Source organism: Ochlerotatus camptorhynchus, unplaced genomic scaffold (genome assembly GCF_037179485.1).
Source record: "Ochlerotatus camptorhynchus isolate MF236.1 unplaced genomic scaffold, CSIRO-AGI_Acam_v1.1 ptg000170l, whole genome shotgun sequence".
Classification (NCBI taxonomy): Eukaryota; Metazoa; Arthropoda; class Insecta; order Diptera; family Culicidae; genus Ochlerotatus; species Ochlerotatus camptorhynchus.
In genome coordinates this window covers 1,177,059-1,197,753 of record NW_027040660.1, presented here as the reverse complement: position 1 = coordinate 1,197,753, position 20,695 = coordinate 1,177,059, and the positions used below count along the sequence as shown (strand labels likewise).

The following is a 20,695-nucleotide window of genomic DNA, read 5'->3' as shown; positions in this document are numbered from 1 at the left end:
GCCGGTAGATTGGATTCGCCCTATTCAATTTTTCAACTGAAAATCAAGTTTTGAAGCATCTCAGATGAATCAATTTATCAGCAAAAGTGAAAAATTCAGTGCTAACATTTGAAAACGGCACAAAAGCCATTTGTAAACAAATGGTTTGTGGGCCCTTTACTCACTACTTGAAGTACACCCACGCGACACAACAGCAACATCGGGTAGGGGAAATTTTCCCCTTCCTGACGATGCTGTTGGTTTGCGTGGGCGTTCTTCGGGTAGCGAGTAAAGGGCCCACAAACCATTTGTTTACAAATGGCTTTTGCGCCGTTTTCAAATGTTAGCACTGAATTGTTCCACTTCCTATGTCTCACGGCAAACATTTCTGCTCTCAACACTCATTTTGAAATTCTCCTTTTCACGAGCCTTTTCACCACCAGAGATTGAATCAATCGCTTAGTTTGTATTAAAAAGGCGTATGCAGTGTTTTACTTTTGGCGTATAATACTGATGTTTATATCAGAAAGCAGCCGTTCCACCAGTCGACGAGTTGACCTCCACTCGAAAAGAGCGGTTTTAGATAAAATTAACCACTTCATGCGAGCAGCTAAAATTACGTTTACTACCACTCCAACTTTGAAATAAAACTTTATTTTGAATTTTTTCTTCTAGAACCTCGAGAAAAGTAGCCAAAATTTGTGCGTTTCATAAAAAAATAGAAATTAGTTTGTCCAGTTTTGTGAAATCGCTGGTAGAAAGTCACGCCAAAACTACTTGACAAAGTGGTCAATTGAAAACAAACTCGGTGACTCCTGCATACATAAATCCATCATGGCTGAATCATGAATTTTACCCAAGAGAAGAGGTGACAATACGGGGGCGAAAAAAGACCACTTTTCTGTCAAACGTGAACCAGCTCCTGATCGGCCGATTTCATGTGCGTAAGATAGAGACAGAGATAGATAAAGATAGAGATAGAGATAGAAATAAAAGAGGAAGAAGCCAATTGTCACCTCTTCCTCTTAGAATTTTACACACAAGAAACCTATATGTACTCACCATGGTGCAGGACTGAACGTCGGGCTGAACTGCCTGACTCTACTGTAAAAATCGACTCACATCCCTCACAGAAAGAACTTTGACAGCAGAACATGCTTTTCAAAAATTGATGCAATTTTGTTCATCCAGTTCGAAAGTTTCTGGTTGTGCCGATTTTCATTTAAAATACCATTTAAGTTGTAAATATACTCTACAAATAGTGAAAGCTTACGCATCTGCAATGTATTATGAATGAATTCTACTATCTGGACATTTCACTGTAAATAGAACTTCCTGTTATCATTCATTGTGAAAAAAGTGATTATGAAACATGCACATTTTCCCTCTTCCCGCTTTACCAGAAAACTAGCCGACGAACCGGATCAGCTGCTGCCAGTGTTCTTCAAAAGTTGTCTGGAACGATCTTTGATCAAAATATTCGGTGAAATCGGTGGCCAAACGACAGTGGACATTCTCAAATTCGACACCCCCCGAGCACGGGCCGTCGTACGGGTTCCATCGGATTTCTACGTCAAGTTTCGGGCGGCAACTTCGCTGACCGGTGAATTTCAGGGCATCCCCTGCAACTTTGTCGTCAACAAAGCTAGCCCGGTGCTGCTGGGGCTAGTCGAGACGCATTTGGAGTATTTTAAATCGAATTAGAGCCTCGCACGATGTCCTTGTGTAAAAGCTTCGGTAAGGATAAGGTGATCTTCGCCACCGCCGAGGACCATGCGATACCGAGCACGGTGGAACTGCCGGAACCGGAATCCAGCCCCGGGCTGATACTGGAGAACGGTGACATCAATTGGAACTGCCCATGCTTGGGCGGGATGGCAACCGGACCGTGCGGGGTTGATTTTCGCGAGGCTTTTTCCTGTTTCCATTACAGGTGAGGAAGGGTTGCCGTTTTTGAAGTTTGTATAAGTTGTATTAAATTTTTTTTATGTTACAGTGAAGCACAACCGAAGGGATCGGACTGTTACGATGCATTCAAAACGATGCAGGACTGTATGGCCAACTATCCAGGGGTTTACAAACAGAACCTGCATGATGACGAGGATGCCGGTGGCATGGATATGGGTGCCATGCTGGACGACGAGGAAGAAGACCCCGATAAGCAATCGCTCAAGCCGGAAGAGCCGGTTCCGTCGTCGGCTAGCGGAAGTAGCGAAGTACACTCGTCGAGCCCGGCTGGATCGTCCACGGTTGTTGCACAAAAAAGTTAATTAATTAGAGTTGGTCAATAGGAATAGTAGAGCTTTAATAAATGTGTTAGTATGGGAATTGGCTTCAATTGCTTCAATTCGAAAGTAACTTTTTTTTTAAAGTAAATTATCTTAAACATTGATGGGTGTTTTTTGATAGTGTTTGAAACTAAACTGCGGTCATACCTAGTTGCCAAAAAATTGAATTCCGGTAATTTCACAGGAAAATAAATGATTAAGTTGAATAAAATGTTGCTCATTTCTCACTAAACTGGACAGATAAGCGAGTTTTCACTTATTAAAAAGGGTGATACAAGTGCACACTTATTCCATTATTGCACCAGTTTAAGGGTACCCTAATAAAAAAATTATTCCACTTATTCTGTGCCACGAGTGAGGTGACATAAGTCACCGCAGTAAGGTGCCTCTCCGCGCAAATCAAATGGAGAGTCACCTCACTCGCGGTGATTGTTGTCACCTAACGATATAACGATAACCCAAATGATATAACACTCGTTTGTTGACTGACAAAAATATAAATAAACTCTTGTCCGGAAACTGAACTTCTCAAACAGCTTGAAGAAGTGCGATAAACTGACAAGATCACTATATATACACTTGTTAAGCGTCGTTCTTGCCTTGATGTCCGTGCCAAAAAACTGCTGTACAAAATCGTCTTCCGGCCAATTCTAACTTATGGATTTCAAGCGCGAAGCAAAACCGGTTGTTAAAAAAGATGATAAACCAGTTCTTCCTGTACCCTGCTTCACGAACAATCTGGAATTGAATTAATGGACGAATGGTTTCAACGGCTTCTCCCAAAATTCCATCTTGGATGCAGAACAGATAATTCTGCGCACTTTGTCAAAGTTCGGCCAGTATATTACAATTTTATTTAAATGAATATTTTTCCTATACACACGTGATTAATACCTGTTAATACCTACCTTCACGTACAATTCAATTCGAATTATATACAATTTATAATTATTTTAGAAATTTTCAATTTTGCACAGAATTGTGGCACTAAATAAATATATGGTTTGGATGATACCCCGAACACGTCGATAGCAAAATAACCATAAAAATGTGTACTAGGGTAAACCAACCAGACAATGAGTACCAAAATCAATGAGAGGTAGATGCGTTATCTGCGTTATATCAATGTCAACATTTCAAAGGGGCGTAATTGCTTTTGTAAACAATGACTTTAGCCGTCAATTTCTCGCGAATGAAATCTTAACTCTCCAAAATAACAATGCTAGCTGGTATCATTATTTTTCATGAGTGAGCTTTTATTCGCGAGAAATCGACGGCTAAAGCCATTGTTTACAAATGTAATTAAGCCCCTTTGAAATGTTGGCACTGATATATTGGATTTGGCAGCCACAGCACAGGATATCGTGGAATAAGTGCAACGAAGACAACAAAACGATTTGACGTAAACGTGCACTTATATCACACTTTTGGATTTTTGTAACAGTCCAGTCTAATTTTGCAACCAACAATTTCTAGCCAGGAAACAGCTTAGCTTTGCGGAACAATCGAACATCTTAAGGATTCAGCGAGGATTCAGATCATGGTCGAACTCGTGAAACAAACGTATTTTTCAGGGAGTCATTTTCCCGGAAATGAAAATTCTGAATATTTCACGGAAGCTGGCAACACTGTGCAAGTCCGTTGTTGACAGCTGTTTTGGTGACGAAGCTCCAAACAAAAACAGAGTTTCACGCAAATTTCCCGTTCGAAGTAAAAGTTTCAGTGATTTCGAATAGAAAACGTTTTTCATGGCGTAAAAGCTGAACATTAAACACCCGGATTGTCCTCTCACCCACCTATGGAAGCAAAGCTCAGCAGCTACCGATCGCAGAAACGTCGCCAGGCGATCCTGAATATCTTCAAAGATCGCCTCTACAATATGGTTTCCTTCCAGCAGGTTCGAGTGGACGAAAAATCAACCCACGTCATTGTCGAAGCCGATGTAAGTTTCTGTTTTAATATTTAACCCGCCGTCCCTTACTCAACCTACTCTCTCCCTCCCAGACCGACCCCCAACCGAGGTCGAAAGAGAACATCACTCCGGTTCACAAGGCCAAGTCCTCCGGAACGGTGCCGAAAAAACCCCGCCCGGTTTCGGAATCGGACTCGATTGTGTCCGTCGGAAGTACCCTGTCTACCGATTCGGACGATGATCAAACTAAACCGGACGCAATCGCGGCGAAACCGCCCCGTTCCTATCTGACCTACATCACGTATCTGGTCTATTTCTTTTTCTGGGTCACGCTGTATGCGATTGCGATCGAACTCCGCTTCGGGGTGGTGTTCTTTATGATGTCCGCCCTGCTGGGGATCTACTTCAATACCCGGACGGAGAAGACACCCGGCGAAATCAGTGCGTACAGTGTTTTCAACGAGAACTGCGAATCGATCGATGGGACGTTGAAGGCGGAGCAGTTCGAGCGGGAGATTGGCATACGGCACTGAACGGATGGGAAGGTGCCTTGTAGGGCGCCGTGTTTTCTATTAGGGTAAGTGACTTTTTACGAAAAGATTTTTATATTTTTTTTTTTGGCTAAAGATGTGAAACATTCTATTTATCTGAATTTCTTAGTAAAATATTTATATGAAAATCAGGGAAGGTTCGATTATCCGAAATGTCCACGGCATCAGCTTGATGTATAGGGTTTTGGTACATGTATCTGGGGACAATATATAGGGTAAATTGGTAGGTAGAAAATGTTTCCTGAGTGTAGAGGTGTAGATGTTTCCGCTCACAACTCATGGCTACTATTGGGGATGACTGGCATGGCTGTACAAATACGGAAGTCAAAAAACCTTGTAGGGAAAGCCCATAGGACTTGTCAATAAAGCTTTTAGAAGATCTGCAAAAGTTTAGGTAAAACTTCTATAATCCTTTAAGGAAAGCTATAGACAGAGACGTACTGATGGGATGGCGTAAACCGCCATCGTCAAGGGCGACAAGGCAAAGGGACGCTTTCAAAGAGGTATGCATAGCAACTTTTCCACTGCATTAATTTCGTTGATATTAAATCAATGAGTGTAATTCCTAGGGCCAAGGGACTCCTATGGAATTCTGGACAGTATTCCTAAAGACTTCCGGTCAGAATTTCAAAGTAATTTGCAAAGTATTCAGAGGCTTTCCGAGGAGAAGTTCAGGTGAATTCTCTGGAGAATTCCTATGAATAGAAGTACTGAATTCCATTAAGATTGTAAGGAGAAGTCCAAGAGTATTTCAAAGAAAATTCTGAGCAAGCTGTAAATCTTAGTCCGTCTCTCGGACTCTCAAGACAATTAAAAAAAAAAACAATTCATAGCTCCTACGCTTTATTGTGGTTTATAAAATGTCTCTTCAAACTATTTAATTTCTATGGATTTCTGACCACGACTCCAAGAAAACTCTGACAAGAGCTCTATAAATTCCTGACATTATTTCTAAGACAATTGTGATAATAATTCCTAGAAAATCTGGATATGAGAACAGTTCCAAAGGAACTCTAGGGTGAACAGTTTTTTTTTTTTGGAGAATATACCTACCGAGGGGAGATTGATTAGGGAATGCTGAGGAGAATTCCTAAGGAATAAGACTAGTAGTCATGGATGGAATTCTAAGATGGTTCTGACTCAGAGTATTTCACGGGGGATGCAAAGAGAATTCCAGGAACACCCTGAAAATTAGACTGTGAAGATTTGCAACGAAATTGTTAAGGTAGTCGCAGAGTTTAAAAAGTTCAAAATCTTGAATTTCGAATTTCTGTGTCTGGGGGGAAATGTCGGTTTCGGCTCTAAGGAAGCCTTAGCGTGAAACTTCAAAGGCACAAATGTCAGCTTTCATAAAACATACAAATTTGAAATTGCTACTCTCTGTTTGTAGTAGCACAGCAAACAAGGAGTAGCAATTTCAAATTTGTATGTTTTGTGGAAGCTGACATTTGTGCCTTTCACGCTAAGGCTTCCTTAGAGTATCACCTTAACCTATTATCGTCAGCGGGTAAACAAAGTCCTAGAGCACTCAAATTTGGCCAATAGATGCTCTGAAACACAATGTACCCACATGCCAAAATTGAGCTCTCAAGGACGCTGTTTACCCCCTGACGATAATAGATTAAGGTTTCCCCTAGATCATCGCTTTTCAACGTTCCACTACCATGTGGTAAAGCTACTGTGTTACCTAACTTATAACGAATATACGTTGTATACGAGTACTCCGAATACAACGTATGACTCGTATAATTTTGCAGAGCATTTGCAATGCAAAATTAGACTAACTATACGTTGTATTCGGGGTGCTCGTATACAACGTATATTCTTTATAAGTCAGGTAACACAGTAGCAGCAACAATCAATACGAAACTATCGATTTTAAATTGGCTCACTACTTGACTACCCTATTGGTCCCAAGCAAACGATTAACGTACCCCATTCTAGTCGAAATTCTTGTACTACACAATGTTTGTTTTGATTCGCTATGAAAGTTTGACAGATAAAATGAGGGGTTAGTGGATTTTCCTATGTTTCGAGGGGTGAATCGATTAGCTTGGGACCGAAAAGAGTACCAGAGCTGAGCCAAAAAGTTGAGCACGTTTCTTCGGAACCTTCTAGTCTTAGAGTTACCTAAAAACTTCACTGATATCTACTGTCTAAAATCTCTCTATTGTTCGCTTGTTCGATCGACGCTTGAGTATTGTTCAGCGGTTCGGAAACCAAACTACAACAACGGTGCCGAGAGAATTGAATCTGTTCAACGTCGCTTTCTTCGCTTTCCGTTGCGTAGATTGCCTTGGAATGATCCGTTACGAAAGCCGTTGCCAATTTATCGACCTAGAACTTCTCCGGACTATAAGAAACACAAGCAGAGCCCTAACCGTGGCCGATATCCTACATCGAAGGACAGATTGCGAGGCTATCCTGAGGCAAATTGACCTGAATGTTCAACACCGACCGCTTCGTAATAACCTTCTACCATAATCATTTATAAGTCGTGTTGATGGAATTCATTAGTGTTTTATAAAATCTTCTTGGAATTCTTAAGTTAATTTGCCTCAGTGTGTCTCAACCCTTCAGAAACGGCCATCGGTAAGCGAACAAAAGCTGCGGCCGTTTCACGACTAAAGCCCTTACTGTATACAGGGCTTTATTCACGACTAGACAGCTGCTGCCAAACAGCTTCGTGTCAAACCGATGTACCGCACATCGGTGTCAAACGACGGCAAAAGTTCCCCTGGCGCAATGAATTTATATAAGGTCCGGGCCAACAGGCAGCTTGCTGGTGTTAGAAGCAAAAATACTGTAATCATTGTTGAGCACTCAAGTGACGACGTCACTCTACCATAACATTCCATACTGCGGAATAGTGACATTTACGTCACTGCCAACAGTTTCACTAGCACCAATAAACCTGTTGGCCAGGACCTTATGTAAAAACATTGCCCCTGGCGTACTCTCGCGTCCCTTTCCATTACGTCACCTCCGTCATCCACCGCAAGCTCTTGCCGATGTCGTGCGCCTCTCGTATAGCTACAGCTGTGTGTGCGCGTATCATTCTCAAAACATCCCTCTCCTTCAACCGCGGGCCTCCTCGCACCGCCAGAGAAACGCACCCATTATCTACCGTCACCACCACAGCAGCGAGCTTTATTTGACAGACGAGTTCAGTGTTCAGTCAGTCGTATTTTGGAGGAAATGAACTACGGAAAGCAACAACCTTCTTATTGTGTTTTTTCGATTGCCATCGAATGTGCAGAATTCGGTCGTGGAAAAGCATCTACCGTCGTCGAGTTCCGCCGTGTTCCGTCGTAACCGTGTCGTGTGGTTGTTCCGTCGCGAGAAGGAAGTGTTTTGAAAGTGAATAACGCAATCCCCTAGCAGGATTGCTAGCTACCCAGAAAGCTGGTGGAAAATTACCCCCCTTATTTGATTTGCTATACGCAGTGTGTCTGTGGTGCGTTATTATTATTGTTACGAGTGCGTGAATCTAGCGAGAAGAATTACAATATTGAAGAGGCAATTATTATCTGGAATATTGTTGTGTGTGCATCGTCGAAAAGTGCAGCAGAAGGCTGCGAAGTGCAAGCTTTTGGGAGCTCGACAGTGATCAAGTGATGGTGTTTTGATGCTGACCCAAAGTCGTCAGCAGCCAAGGCAGAGTAGAGTTGTTGGTAGTGTTATTGCAACAGCAAGCCTCCCCGAAGGTCATTCAGGAAAGTATTGCTTCGGCAAAGTGGTCGACAGTGATTCTCGCCGTTCCACGTAGTTCTGGAAGATCTGAGTGAATAGGGCAGTAGCCAGTAAATACCTTTTGTTCCGGAAGGTGCATCAGCAAGAAGCTATCTCCTTCCCAGAGCGCCGAGTGTTGAAAGGAAATCGCGTTTTGTGAGTAAATAGTTGTATGTGTGAAGCAGCACCAATATTATCGATACAAACGAGTGAGAAGTCAAATTTCTAAGGATTTCGTAATACAAATATACAGTGCTATTCGTGCGATCTATTTTCGTAAGCCATTATCAGTGCGTTGCTTTTTGTTTTGGAATCGTGTACCATCTCCTGGATTAGCAGCCTACTCTACTACTGAAGCAGGATCGAATTTTAGTGAAGAAACCATTTGCAACTGGATTAAGCTGAGGAGTATAACGAAACGAAAATGACGAGAGCTACGACAGTAAAACCAAAACCAGAAAAAGAGAAACGAAGGTGAGTGTCGTTATTATCGGAAGGCAGTCGTTGCGCTGCTGTTAGTAGTGTGATTATGTTATTATGATTTTTGGACGTTGGCAGCGTGTGCAGATGGAACGGAGGAAGCTCTTACATACTTCCATTTAGGGCCACCGCTGCTGATAAGACGATCCAGGATTTTGTTTATTATTTTGATGTTTGTTTGTTTCGGACACGTTTTCAATATCATACAGGCAGATCTTTTCGTCTTGTTTTAAGTACGATTACCTGCATTAAGTAAGTGTCGTTATTCGCTAGCTTTCTGACCTGACGCTAAGGCCTTCCATGCCTTCAATCGCATTTTCCCTTATTTTTATCATTCGTTGAAGAATACAGCACGAAGGTCAATACAAATTTAATTCTACCTACGGCTCCCGAAAGCTAGACCTTAAGCTATTTTTAGATGAATGACTCGTCAGCTGTTGCATATGTTTTGTCTGGAATTTTCGATAATAGCAAATAATCTGCAATGACGATTCGGTATAATGCATGAGTGTCACTCGTGACAGCGAGTTGCGTTACCTCACTCGCGGCGCAAAATAGGCCTCAAAGACGCTGGCAAGCTGATTTGAGTGTCCATTAGTCGTTCTGAGTAGTAGGAAAAATTGCTCAACCACCATCCAAACTTGTTTCCCATTGAAATTTTAAACTTCAACCAAGCAACCAAACATCAAAATAACACGTCGATTAACGTGTTTAACGGTCTTTCAATTTTACCTGCGAATATGTACTTAACAACTGAGCGTAATCAGAAAGCGTAAAGGGCGTCGTTGTGCCTGATTGATCGAGGCACATTTCGAGTATGAGACACGGGACAACAGGATTTGAGTTTGTTTTTTTTATCAAAGTCGCTTTAACACTCTTAGGTCCGTCCCGTAGGCCATTCTTAAGCACCTTTCCGAAGGTGGGAGAGCTTAATCTCATGCTGTCTGTAGGCCAGCTTGGAAGACCAAGACAGTTGGAGGTTGGTTGGTTGTCTTTATTAAGGAAATAAAAAATGAACAATAAAAACAATTGTATAGACAAACCCTCCCCCTCCCAACTTTAAGGGGATTTCGGAAAGAAATAATAATACAGTACACAGATATGCTATCAACAATTAACATTTATTTATATTTTTATTCTATAAAAAAGAGCTATTTAATATATATGTATTAGTTTAATTCTCCCATCTAGGCGAATCTAGAAATAAAATAGATATTAGTAGTAGTTTGAATGAATGAATATAACTATGAAATAAATAAATATAAACGATACGATATTAGAGGGAACATAGGATTTCCCTCAAACCAAACAGTGCGACAGTCGTCAATGCTATCGTCGTTCTAGTCCAGCTCCATTCAAAGTGTTTTTTTGCTGAACCGCCAACTAAATTGTTTTCAGTAATCATAGTAGGCTGGCCTCTACACTGACAGTTGTGCTGCTCCTGATATTCTGTTTGCATTTGTTTTTCTTTCCGTTCCGTGTCCGGTCGTCCTTGGCCATCCCAATCAATCTGCAGTGTCGCATCCCGTTAACTGTTTGCACGGATGCACTCTACAACCGGTGGCCTTGCAACGACATTGTCTTGCTTTTCCATCGTATCAACTTTATCCGTCCCAAAATTCGTCCCCTGTTCTGCAGATACGGACCTATCCATCCGTGTGGCACTAATCCACTCGTAAATGGCTGTTATCGATCCCAGGTGAGCATACTTCTGCATAAAATCCGTCATAGCCGACGGCCGGTCATTCCGGACCTACAGTGTCCGGTTGGCATCATTCATAACCCCTTCTTCACCGATCAACATATCCGCGCTCGTTTCAGGCATCGACATCATCATATTTGCCTGCATCGATTGAACGAACGTCTTCTCTCTCAAGCCTTCAACAGTTGTTATGACGTTTGTGATGGGTGTGCTACGTAATATAGAGGCTTGCACACAACAGCGAGGTTCCCATGGAGACGACGGGTCTGGAAAAACTTCCCTCAAACCAAACAGTGCGACAGTCGTCAATCCTGTCGTCGTTCTAGTCCAGCTCCATCCAAAGTGTTTCTTTGCTGAACCGCCACCTAAATCGTTTTCTGTTATCATAGTGGGCTGGCCTCTAAACTGACAGTTGTGCTGCTCCTGATATTCGGTTTGTGCTTGTTTTTCTTTCCGTTCCGTGTCCGGTCGTCCTTGGCCATCCCAATCAATCTGCACTGTGGCATCCCGTTTACTGTTTGGACGGATGCACTCTACAACCGGTGACCTTACAAATTTGGTGATTCTTTGCAGCGTGGGACCTCTCCCTGCGCTTTAAGTTTTATGTTAGCTTGTAGGTCCTAGGTAAGTGAAGTATTCTTCTCAAAGAATAAAGAAAGTTTGAGTGCTTCTAACTATACGTTTATTTAGGTTGAAATCTACACTTCGAATGGCTAATTTTTCCATCTCGGTCGCAGCTGTAGGTTGCTGCGATTACTTGAATTGAACATCGTGATTACTTGGATGGAACATGGTGAGCATTATTCAAAACACTATCGAACAGGTACCAATTTCGTTCGCAGGCATCAAAAGTGCAACACAGGCAGATGAACCACTACAAGCGGTGCTGCAGTTCATTCGTGAGGGTTGGCCAAACGATGCACGATCAGTCGAAGATCCAGAGATTCGAGTCTACTTCAACAGGCGGGAGTCTCTCACCAACGTCGATGGCTGTATACTGTTCCACGACAGGGTAGTCGTTCCGAGCAAGTTCAGAAGGTAAATCCTGAAGCAGTTTCATCGCGGACATCCCGGCATGGTATGAATGAAGTCTATTGAACGCAGTTTCGTTTACTGGCCCGGAATCGACAACGACATCGAGAATTTCGTCCGGCAATGCACTCCCTGCTGCACTGCTGGAAAAGCACCAGTCAAAACAACGCTTGAATCGTGGCCCATCCCTGATAAGCCGTGGTCACGCATCCATATTGACTACGCAGGACCTGTAGACGGCGTATTTTTCCTGGTAGTTGTCAACCCGTACACCAAATGGCCCGAAGTATACGCAACTAAAACCACAACGACAAGAACAACAATCAACCCGAAAAAAATAATTATAATAAAACAACGAAATTACAATGATTTTTACTGTTGAATTTCGTGTACATTAAAATTTATTGTTAAATTATTGTACGGGAGAAAAAATGGATTTCGATTTTTAACGATACAATGCTCAAACAACGAAAATTAGTGTGATGAGATCAAATTTGTTCGAGAAAAATCACTTTTTTATATTGTTAAGATGCTTAACAACCCCCCTTTTTTACTGTAAATTTCTCAAATACCATGATTTTCATTGTTGTGAACCATGAATTACGTTGTGATTTTATGGTGATGGACAAAAATGTCCAATGTTTTGACAGTAAATAACATGGTTACAATGACAATGAAAATTATTGTATTTTTATTGGATTTTTTTTTACGGGAAGCTACTTACTCAAACGTTCGCAACGTTTGGCGTGCCAGAAACCATCGTCTCAGATAATGGTACCCAGTTCACCAGCTACGAGTTCAAGAATTTCTGTGAGAATCAAGGCATTCACCACGTCCGCACAGCACCATCCCATCCTCGTAGCCAACTGAAGTGTTCTTCTCAAAGAATAAAGAAAGTTTGAGTGTTTCTAACCATACGTTTATTCAGGTTGAAATCTACACTTCGAATGGCTAATTTTTCCATCTCGGTCGCAGCTGTAGGTTGCTGCGATTACTTGAATTGAACATCGTGATTACTTGGATGGAACAGTAAGTTTAGAATTAGTTTCGTTTTAAGTCTAGATTTAATAGTTTTAACTTTGTACCTTCTTTACTAGATTGTAATAGACTTAGAACCATGACTCCCTAATATAAATAACTACTGTAATAATTTTAACTGTAGCGATCAGAAAAACACTACCGATCATGCCGCAAACTTTTATCGAAAGAAAATTTTCTTCCCCGTTTCACTGTTGTTGCCGTTGACAGCTCGAGCCGCCAGCGTTGACGCCTGTCAATCTCATTGCAGCGGCGCTTTAACAGCCGCCACGATCCCTTTGGAAACGTTGGTTGACAGGGTGGCCAGCTCATCGAATCCTGCATCGACACTTGCTTTTCCACCGAACCAACTTTATCCGTCTCAAAATTCGTCCCCTGTTCTGCAGATACGGACCTATCCGTCCGTGCAGCATTAATCCACTCGTAAATGGCTGTTATCGATCCCAGGTGAGCATACTTCATAAAATCCGGCATAGCCGACGGCCGGTCATTCCGGACCTACCGTGTCCGGTTGGCATCACCCATAACCCCTTCTTCACCGATCAACATATCCGCGCTCGTTTCAGGCATCGACATCACAACATTTTGCTTGCATCGAATGAACGAACGTCTTCTCTCTCAAGCTTTCAAAAGATGTTACGACGTTTGTGATGGGTGTGCTACGTTATATAGAGATTGCTAAAGTATGATTGAGTCAGTGATTTGTTTTCATCGGGAAAATTTTCCGCTATGAAGTTTTTTTTCTCGATGAAAACATTTTGCGTATACGTATACGTGACGTAGTGTGCGTACGATAAACGTCAGCAATCTCTAATCACTCACTCGACAAAAAGTGACCCAACAGCGGGGCCCTGTTTACTAAAAATGAACACATGTGTTCATTTTTAGTAAACAGGGCCCCGCTGTTGTGTCACTTTCTGTCGAGTGAGTGAACTCAAATCCATCCGTGCACTCGTCTACACAGAAAAACAAAACTACCCACCGCTTAGGTTTTTTGAACTCAAATTTGAGTTATTTGACCTCTGCCCGTTTCATTTTCTCTCGCTATTGTTGTCAAAAATAGAACGAAAGATTCGACTCAACCGTCTAGTTCCGTACGAGAAGCCAAAATTGAGTAATATGCAATATTCCCAAATTTGAGTTAATTGAACTTAATTTTGGGTAGAAAAAATTGAAAATAACTTAGCGATGGGTAATTTTTTTTGCCGTGCTTAAATGCAAACTACTTTGAGCCGGTTTACCCAAATTTGGCTTATCGTACGGAACATGGGAGATGAGTGAAAAGAACTTAATTTTGGGTTGTTTTGAATTTCTGTGTATGCGGAGCAGCACACGCTAAGAAAAAAGTATGCATTAATGTTTAAATTTTAAACAGTTTCGAGAAAACCCGCACATATTCATAAAATGAATAAACGCTGTTTACTCATCGGATGAATAAACGCGTTTTTCTCGAAAGTGATTAAATTTTTATCGTTAATGAATAAAGACGTTTTTCTCAAAAGTGGTTAAATTTTATACAGCGGACGATTTTAAATAGTTGGTTTCGTGTATTTTCAAGATATTATATAAACAATTGCATTCAAATAAAAATCAATAAAAAGTAATATTTATTTCTAGTATAATAAATAAAATTAGGAGGTACATCTGGGCAGAGCAAGATCGCACCATTTATCTCTTAAGTTTTCAAGGCACTACAATGTCGGCCACTTTGTCATCGATCGACATCCCGTCCAGGTGGAACTCGGATGTTTCTTTTCACGATCCCTTCGTCGACCTTCCCGTGTCGTGCTCGGCAACCATTCCATTCCGTTGCCCCGCGAACTCGATCCGAATCGTCGTGTTGCCGTTTGCAGCCCTGTAATGGAGATCAAAAGTTACAAAATAATGAGAGTCTATTCGGATCGTCATGCTGCCGATTGAAGCCCTCTGTAATGGGGATCAAAAGTTACAAAATAATGTACCTTGTTAGGTATACTTACTATTAGCATCGGCCATCTCTTTGGCCTGATCCCACACGGCGACAGGATATTCCAGTCGGCATGTCCAGCAATATCAATCGGAAGCCAACCGTACCGGACAACGCGTGTAACAGCTGAATCTGCAGCTCACTAGCTCCTCTGGAAAACCTTATAAAGATAAAGTTCTCACCGCTCTCTGGAAATAATAAGAAAATTATAAATTACTATTAAATTGTATCTAGATTATAAATAATACTATAAACAATCTATCTACCTGCAAAAAGTTGACCAATGATGGCCGCTGCTTTTCGGAAAATAATTGTTCCCAAGTTTTTTTTCAGCCACCAGTGAATAAAATTTAAACACTTTTGTTGAAAAATGGTTTTCTCTGGAAATGTCTAAATTCTATACACTTTTTTGCTATAAATTTCAACCACTCTATGACAGCTCGAACAAGCTCCCAAAAGTGGTTAAAAAAATAGTCATCAATGCATAAACTCGTTTTTCCGTGCACACAACAGCGAGGTTTCCACACACTTAGAATATTTAACAGATTTCGGTGAAATTTTACCGAAATCTCAACAGCTGAACGTTCGGTAAACTGTTCGGTGATGTTTCAAATCATAAACTTTTTTGGCGATTTATTTTATTGTAATGAAAATTTTGTGATCAAAAATCACATGTAAAACCTTGTACTCTTTAACAGTTTCGTTTAAGAAACAATCTTTGTTCAAAAGCGATTCGTTCATGAAACAGCATTCATTGTTTTCATTCGTTGCGCGGAGTATTATTAATTGTGATAACCAGTGGAAACTATTCTAATTTCTTAAACAAGCATGGTTAACGGGGAGAACTTTCAAAGTAGTGGATAAAATTTAAGTCACCGCATGTAAGAACTTCATTCCTGTTGTACTTAATTGACCCACGCTCATTACCGCTCCGGCCATAGAACGACTCCAACAGGACTGAAAATGATGATTTGATATCCAATTGGAGAGGAAAAACAATGTTCCCCCAAACAATCGCACTATCGGTTGATTCCTCCAGCAATGTACCTCTAGCATACAAAATTGGCACGCATTTTTGATCACCATTTGATGGGAAATCGTCTTCAGCCTGCATGAAAAAAAAAATAGTTAATAATAAAACCATGTTAAGACATTTTAAGTACATTAAACTTACATTAATCCACTGTATAATTCCTCTCAAGGGATTCTTCCGACTTGCTTCTTCATCTCTTACTCTTTTAGACCCGCGAGACGGATTCTTCATGCCAGCGCACGAACGAAATCTAGTAGTCATAAAGTCAATATTCATTTTTTTTTTTCAATTTTCAAAGTTGACATCTCTTAAAAAAGTTACCATTTTTGAGTTCCTTGTAGAGTTCACGATTCTTCGTGATTACACTTTTGGTTCCACCGTATTCAATACGGATCTGCAAAGTTGTAATATTTATCTACACGGAACAATATTTTCAAAAAACACTTGATCATTTACCAAATCTCCATCGTAGGCCGTTATAACAGGACAATCTTTTGCAAACGAAAAAAAGTTTTCCTCGAAGCGGTATTTCTGTCGTCTCTCAAACGTTTTGTTCCACAGATCGATCACATGGGATTTTGTCTGCTGGTTTGGTACTATGAATCTTCCTAATTAAAAAAGTAGTTTCATAAATTTAATCTTGCAATTATATTACAGATACTTACGGCTTCAACCAAATCGATGGCGGTCTCCAGATTGCTTTCATGAACTGCTTCTTGAGATTTTACCATGCGAGGATGACGCTTTGATGCTCGGTCAACGGATGTTCTAGCAAGGTACTCCATCCTGTAATGGATCCTGCCTGCGTGACGATTTGTACCTCGGGCATGGGGATGGAACCTTAAATGCAATTGTTAAACGGCATGACTTAAATCAGAAGCTTATTCACCTGCGGAGTGTCAGAGGAGTTAGCTGCCGGTGTAGGATAAGACCGTACCAGGGACACAGCTATTTGATTTTTATATAAAAATTGCTTGGACGGCTGCAACGAAAATAATTCTCAATTGATAATTGTTGATTTTTTTTTAAAATGAAAGCAGCATGCACAACTCGATATTTAAATGAAGATAATTTATAATAAGTTACGGTTTGATGGAGAAAACAACAAGCTAAAAGATAACACTAAATCTACGCAAGTAATACGGCTAGCACCAATCTCAGTGGTCTAATAGTACTTCGTGCTAATGGCCTCTTGCCGTAGAATGCTGCCACATATGATGTGTTGGTTATCGAAAGTCAGTTGGTTTTGCGATTTGGGGTTATCGTTGGCTTGTTGCTTTCGCAACATAACCAATATAAAGATGAGCAATCAAAATTTTACTTACCCACCGTATAGTGCTTTCAAACAGTCACAAAGTATGTTACAGATATGCTTAATCATCGTCTCCTTAGGCTTGGTCTTTTCTTTAAGGACCTCCATGATTGCAAGACCATTTTCTGTCATGTGGAGAACGCAGTCGATATCAATTATCTGAAATGGTATCGTTAGTACAGAATGCATATTTTAAGACAGCTTATCCAAAACCTTACCTAATCAAGGCATATTCCTTGATATGGATTATCAGAGTCAGTAGGAGCAGATGGAGCTTGAAAACTGGCATCTTGTGTAGCGTGATCCTTATGTTGAAATAATTCTTCGTCAATATACTCTACTGCAACTTCTCGGTATTCGTGTTGTAATCGCTGAATCAGCTTAATCATCTTTGCTGTAAGGTTTAATCTAATGAAACTTTATCATCCAACTGTAGGAATGTTTCTAGATCGTCGATTTCTTCTCGCTCTAAATAAAAATAGACGTCAGTGAATAAGCAATACAATCTCTATAGCGGTGATGAACGAAAATGATACTTTTAATAATCACGGTTGTAAAATCGTCTAGAAATATATTTTTTACTGCAGCTGTACGGCGACCAAAAGGAATACACAGTGTAGTACTTCGAACCCGTATTAGAATAAATTACGATAATTAGACTTATCAAACTTCAGCTTTATTAATAATCTTCAGACCGACGTGTACTCTCTCTTTGATAGCCATTCACTCTCTCTTCCTTACCTCCTGTCGCTACCATCCACCGTTACCATAACGAGGGGCTAGCAGATTCACTCCGCTACCACATCCCCCTTTCTGTTGTAGACCGGAAGCACCCCGAAGTATCACCTCACAACGTAAAGTCTCTGAATGCATCTGGTAATCCTGGATATTTGCGTCGATGCTTCCGAGCTTCAGCATCAGCAATTTCTTGCTCGTGGGATCCGTCAGGCGGTTGTGGCACGTCGATATTTCTACCAACCTGCTTTAGATGAGATGAGTTTCTTAGGTATGTTTTACCTGATGTGTTGTCCTCCACTGTCACACGAGGTCCATTCTTCGCAACCACAGTGTACTCGGTTGCTGCGAAGTTTGGTGTAAGTTTGTTACCTGGTAACAAGTTTTTCATCAAAACTGTATCACCAGGCTTCAGGGTTGATTGTTTTGCGTCACGGCAAGCATCTGCTGTCTGCCTTCCTCTTTCCTTTAGAACACGGTCTCTGTCAGACACTTCCAAAAAACGCGGACAATGTCGAAGATCTGAAAGAGATGGAATTTTTGATCGTATTTTTCGGCCACAAACCAACTCAGTAGGGGTTTTCCCTGTAGTGGAATGTGGGGTGGTGTAATACATCATTAAATAATCTTGAAGGACGGCTTTCCAATCTCTTTTCAGTCCATGACTGATCTGAAGCCTTTTCAGCAAGGAACGATTTTGTCGTTCCACCAAGCCGTTTTCTTGTGGCCAATAAGGTGTTGTGAAGTTGAGAGTGATCCCGCGTGCTTTACAATATTGGTCGAACTCATCAGAAGCAAATTGACGCGCGTTGTCGAGTGTTATTGTAACTGGATATCCTAAACGTGTGAAGATTCGGTTGAGTTTAGTTATGGTATCCTTTGCTGTGATTTGGGTCATGATCTCAACTTCTTTATTTCTGCTGTAGTAGTCTATAATAACGAGCAAATATTCCCCTGTGGGCATCGGTCCTAGGAAGTCGATCGCCACATCTATTCACGGGTCTGTAGGAATTTGGCGTCGTTGCATGGGCTCAGGTCTTTCAGGCAAACTGACGAGACGACATCCTTCGCACCTCTGAACATATTGGACGACTTCCTTATCGACACCTGGCCACCACACACGTTCTTTAACCTCTTTTTCATAACTGTTTCCCCAGGATGGCCTTCGTGAGCCAGATCGAGCATTCTTTTACGCAACTTCTGAGTTCCCCTGACGAGAACATCACCTACAAATCCCAAGTCATGTTTAAACGCTTCATACGACTTGACATCCGTTTGCTTCCATATATCTGTCTGCAGGCAATCACGCAGTAACCCAAACGCGTAATCGTTGCGTGACGCATCTTCAATCTCGTTAGTGTCAATCGCTGCTGATCCAACAATCGTCAACACCAGGAAATTCCTGTCTCCATCAAATTCTTCGTTTCCAACATTTTGTATCAATCGAGTAAAAGGTTCTGCGATATTGCTGCAGCCCTTCCCGCATAAACGCGAACCATAAATTGACCTTACCTAAAATGGTTAAAAATTGTTTATAATCCCTGCTAAACTTTAACTGAAATGGTTATGGAACTTTACATGAACGCTTAATGATAAAGTTTCAACCTTATGTATTATGGTTTTTTGGAACTGGACCTTACAAATAATGGGTTGTTAAGAACCATTACCGTTCCAAATTCTTGTTTTCTCCATACATTTTCGGAAAGAGAACTATATTAGAACCTTTTAACTTATGGTTTGAGAACTTTAATGGTAATGGTTATCGTAGTCAGTAAGGTCCACGAATGGTTTTGTAACATAGATCAACTTTATGTGGAATATATCGCGAATTGGTTGCCTGTAATTTACTGATTACCAATTCACTATATATTCCACGTAAAGTTGAGTGATAATACAAAACCATTAATGGACCTTACTGACTACCATAACCATTACCATTAATGTTCTCAAATCATAAGTAAAAACGTTCTAATATAGTTCTCTTTCTGAAAATGTATGGAGAAAACAAGAATTTGGAATGGTAATGGTTCTTAACAACCCATTATTTGTAAGGTCCAGTTCCAAAAAACCATAATACATAAGGTTGAAACTTTATCATTAAACGTTCATGTAAAGTTCCATAACCATTTCAGTTAAAGTTTAGCAGGGATTATAAACAATTTTTAACCATTTTAGGTAAGGTCAATTTATGGTTCGCGTTTATGCGGGTTCCTATATTTTACGACGAAGGTGAATGCCTGGAGACGCAGTACCCATCTTTCTATGCGGGCACATGGTTTGGATGTTGGGGAAAAAATAGTTTCGAGTGCCTTATGATCCGTCACAAGCTCAAAACGACGTCCTAGTAGGTATACTGAAAACCGTTCCAATGCCCATACTATAGCGAGCGCCTCATTTTCTGTTTGGCAGTATCTCTTTTCTGAGTCTTACAAAAATTTGCTGGCATAAGAGATGATGGACGGTTCGGAGTCATCGTCAACACTTTCTAAATTGCACGAGTACTGCTCCAAGTGCAACAGGTAAAGCAACATTTCTTTCACAGCATCAAACGATATTTGATACTGGTGCTTCCACTCATACTTAGTGTTAGAACGCAGCAAGCTTCGCATTGGAGCTGTCACGGTACCCAAATCTGGAAAAAAACGTCCGACATAATTTGCAAGTCCTAGAAAACTCCTCAATTCTTCAACGCTCTCTGGAGTTCTGAAGGATCTCAGCACCGTTAGTTTGTCTTCAACCGGTCTGATTCCCTCAGCCGAAACGTGATGTCCCAAGAACTGCACCTCAGTCACAGTAAATTTGCATTTCTGATGATTCAACGAAACGTTCTTTTCCTTCAAGACGGTTAGTCTGCAACGCCAAGTCGTGCTCCTGTTTCGTTTTCCCAAAGATGAGAATATCATCAAGGTAATTCACAACATTCTCACAACCCGAA

The 20,695-nt window shown here is 41.0% G+C and overlaps 4 protein-coding genes and 1 pseudogene across 4 annotated transcripts in view; 4 read left to right on the top strand and 1 right to left on the bottom strand.

Moving 5' to 3' along the window:
* Window positions 1-1,124: 1,124 nt before the first annotated feature.
* Rpp14a (Ribonuclease P/MRP subunit p14 a) lies at window positions 1,125-1,683 on the top strand. The gene is made up of 2 exons (XM_065222445.1): window positions 1,125-1,300; window positions 1,383-1,683. Exons 1-2 carry the CDS (start codon window positions 1,269-1,271, stop codon window positions 1,681-1,683), a joined length of 333 nt encoding a protein of 110 aa, XP_065078517.1. The 5' UTR covers window positions 1,125-1,268.
* An 11-nt stretch (window positions 1,684-1,694) lies between these two features.
* On the top strand, window positions 1,695-2,421 carry LOC135701602 (mitochondrial intermembrane space import and assembly protein 40-A). The gene is made up of 2 exons (XM_065222444.1): window positions 1,695-1,912; window positions 1,976-2,421. The coding sequence occupies exons 1-2, from the start codon at window positions 1,695-1,697 to the stop codon at window positions 2,247-2,249; spliced, it is 492 nt and encodes a 163-aa protein (XP_065078516.1). The 3' UTR covers window positions 2,250-2,421.
* A 1,525-nt stretch (window positions 2,422-3,946) lies between these two features.
* Window positions 3,947-4,832, top strand: Saysd1 (SAYSVFN motif domain containing 1). The gene is made up of 2 exons (XM_065222443.1): window positions 3,947-4,209; window positions 4,272-4,832. Exons 1-2 carry the CDS (start codon window positions 4,066-4,068, stop codon window positions 4,710-4,712), a joined length of 585 nt encoding a protein of 194 aa, XP_065078515.1. The 5' UTR covers window positions 3,947-4,065; the 3' UTR covers window positions 4,713-4,832.
* Window positions 4,833-7,888: 3,056 nt separating this feature from the next.
* The window catches only part of sima (similar), a 576,195-nt gene continuing 563,388 nt past the window's right edge, over window positions 7,889-20,695 (top strand). The window contains exon 1 of the mRNA XM_065222464.1: window positions 7,889-8,936. Within this exon, the coding sequence (XP_065078536.1) occupies window positions 8,887-8,936 (50 nt within the window). The 5' untranslated portion in view covers window positions 7,889-8,886. The remainder of the gene's footprint in view (window positions 8,937-20,695) is intronic.
* Window positions 15,548-17,317, bottom strand: LOC135701597 (uncharacterized; annotated as a pseudogene).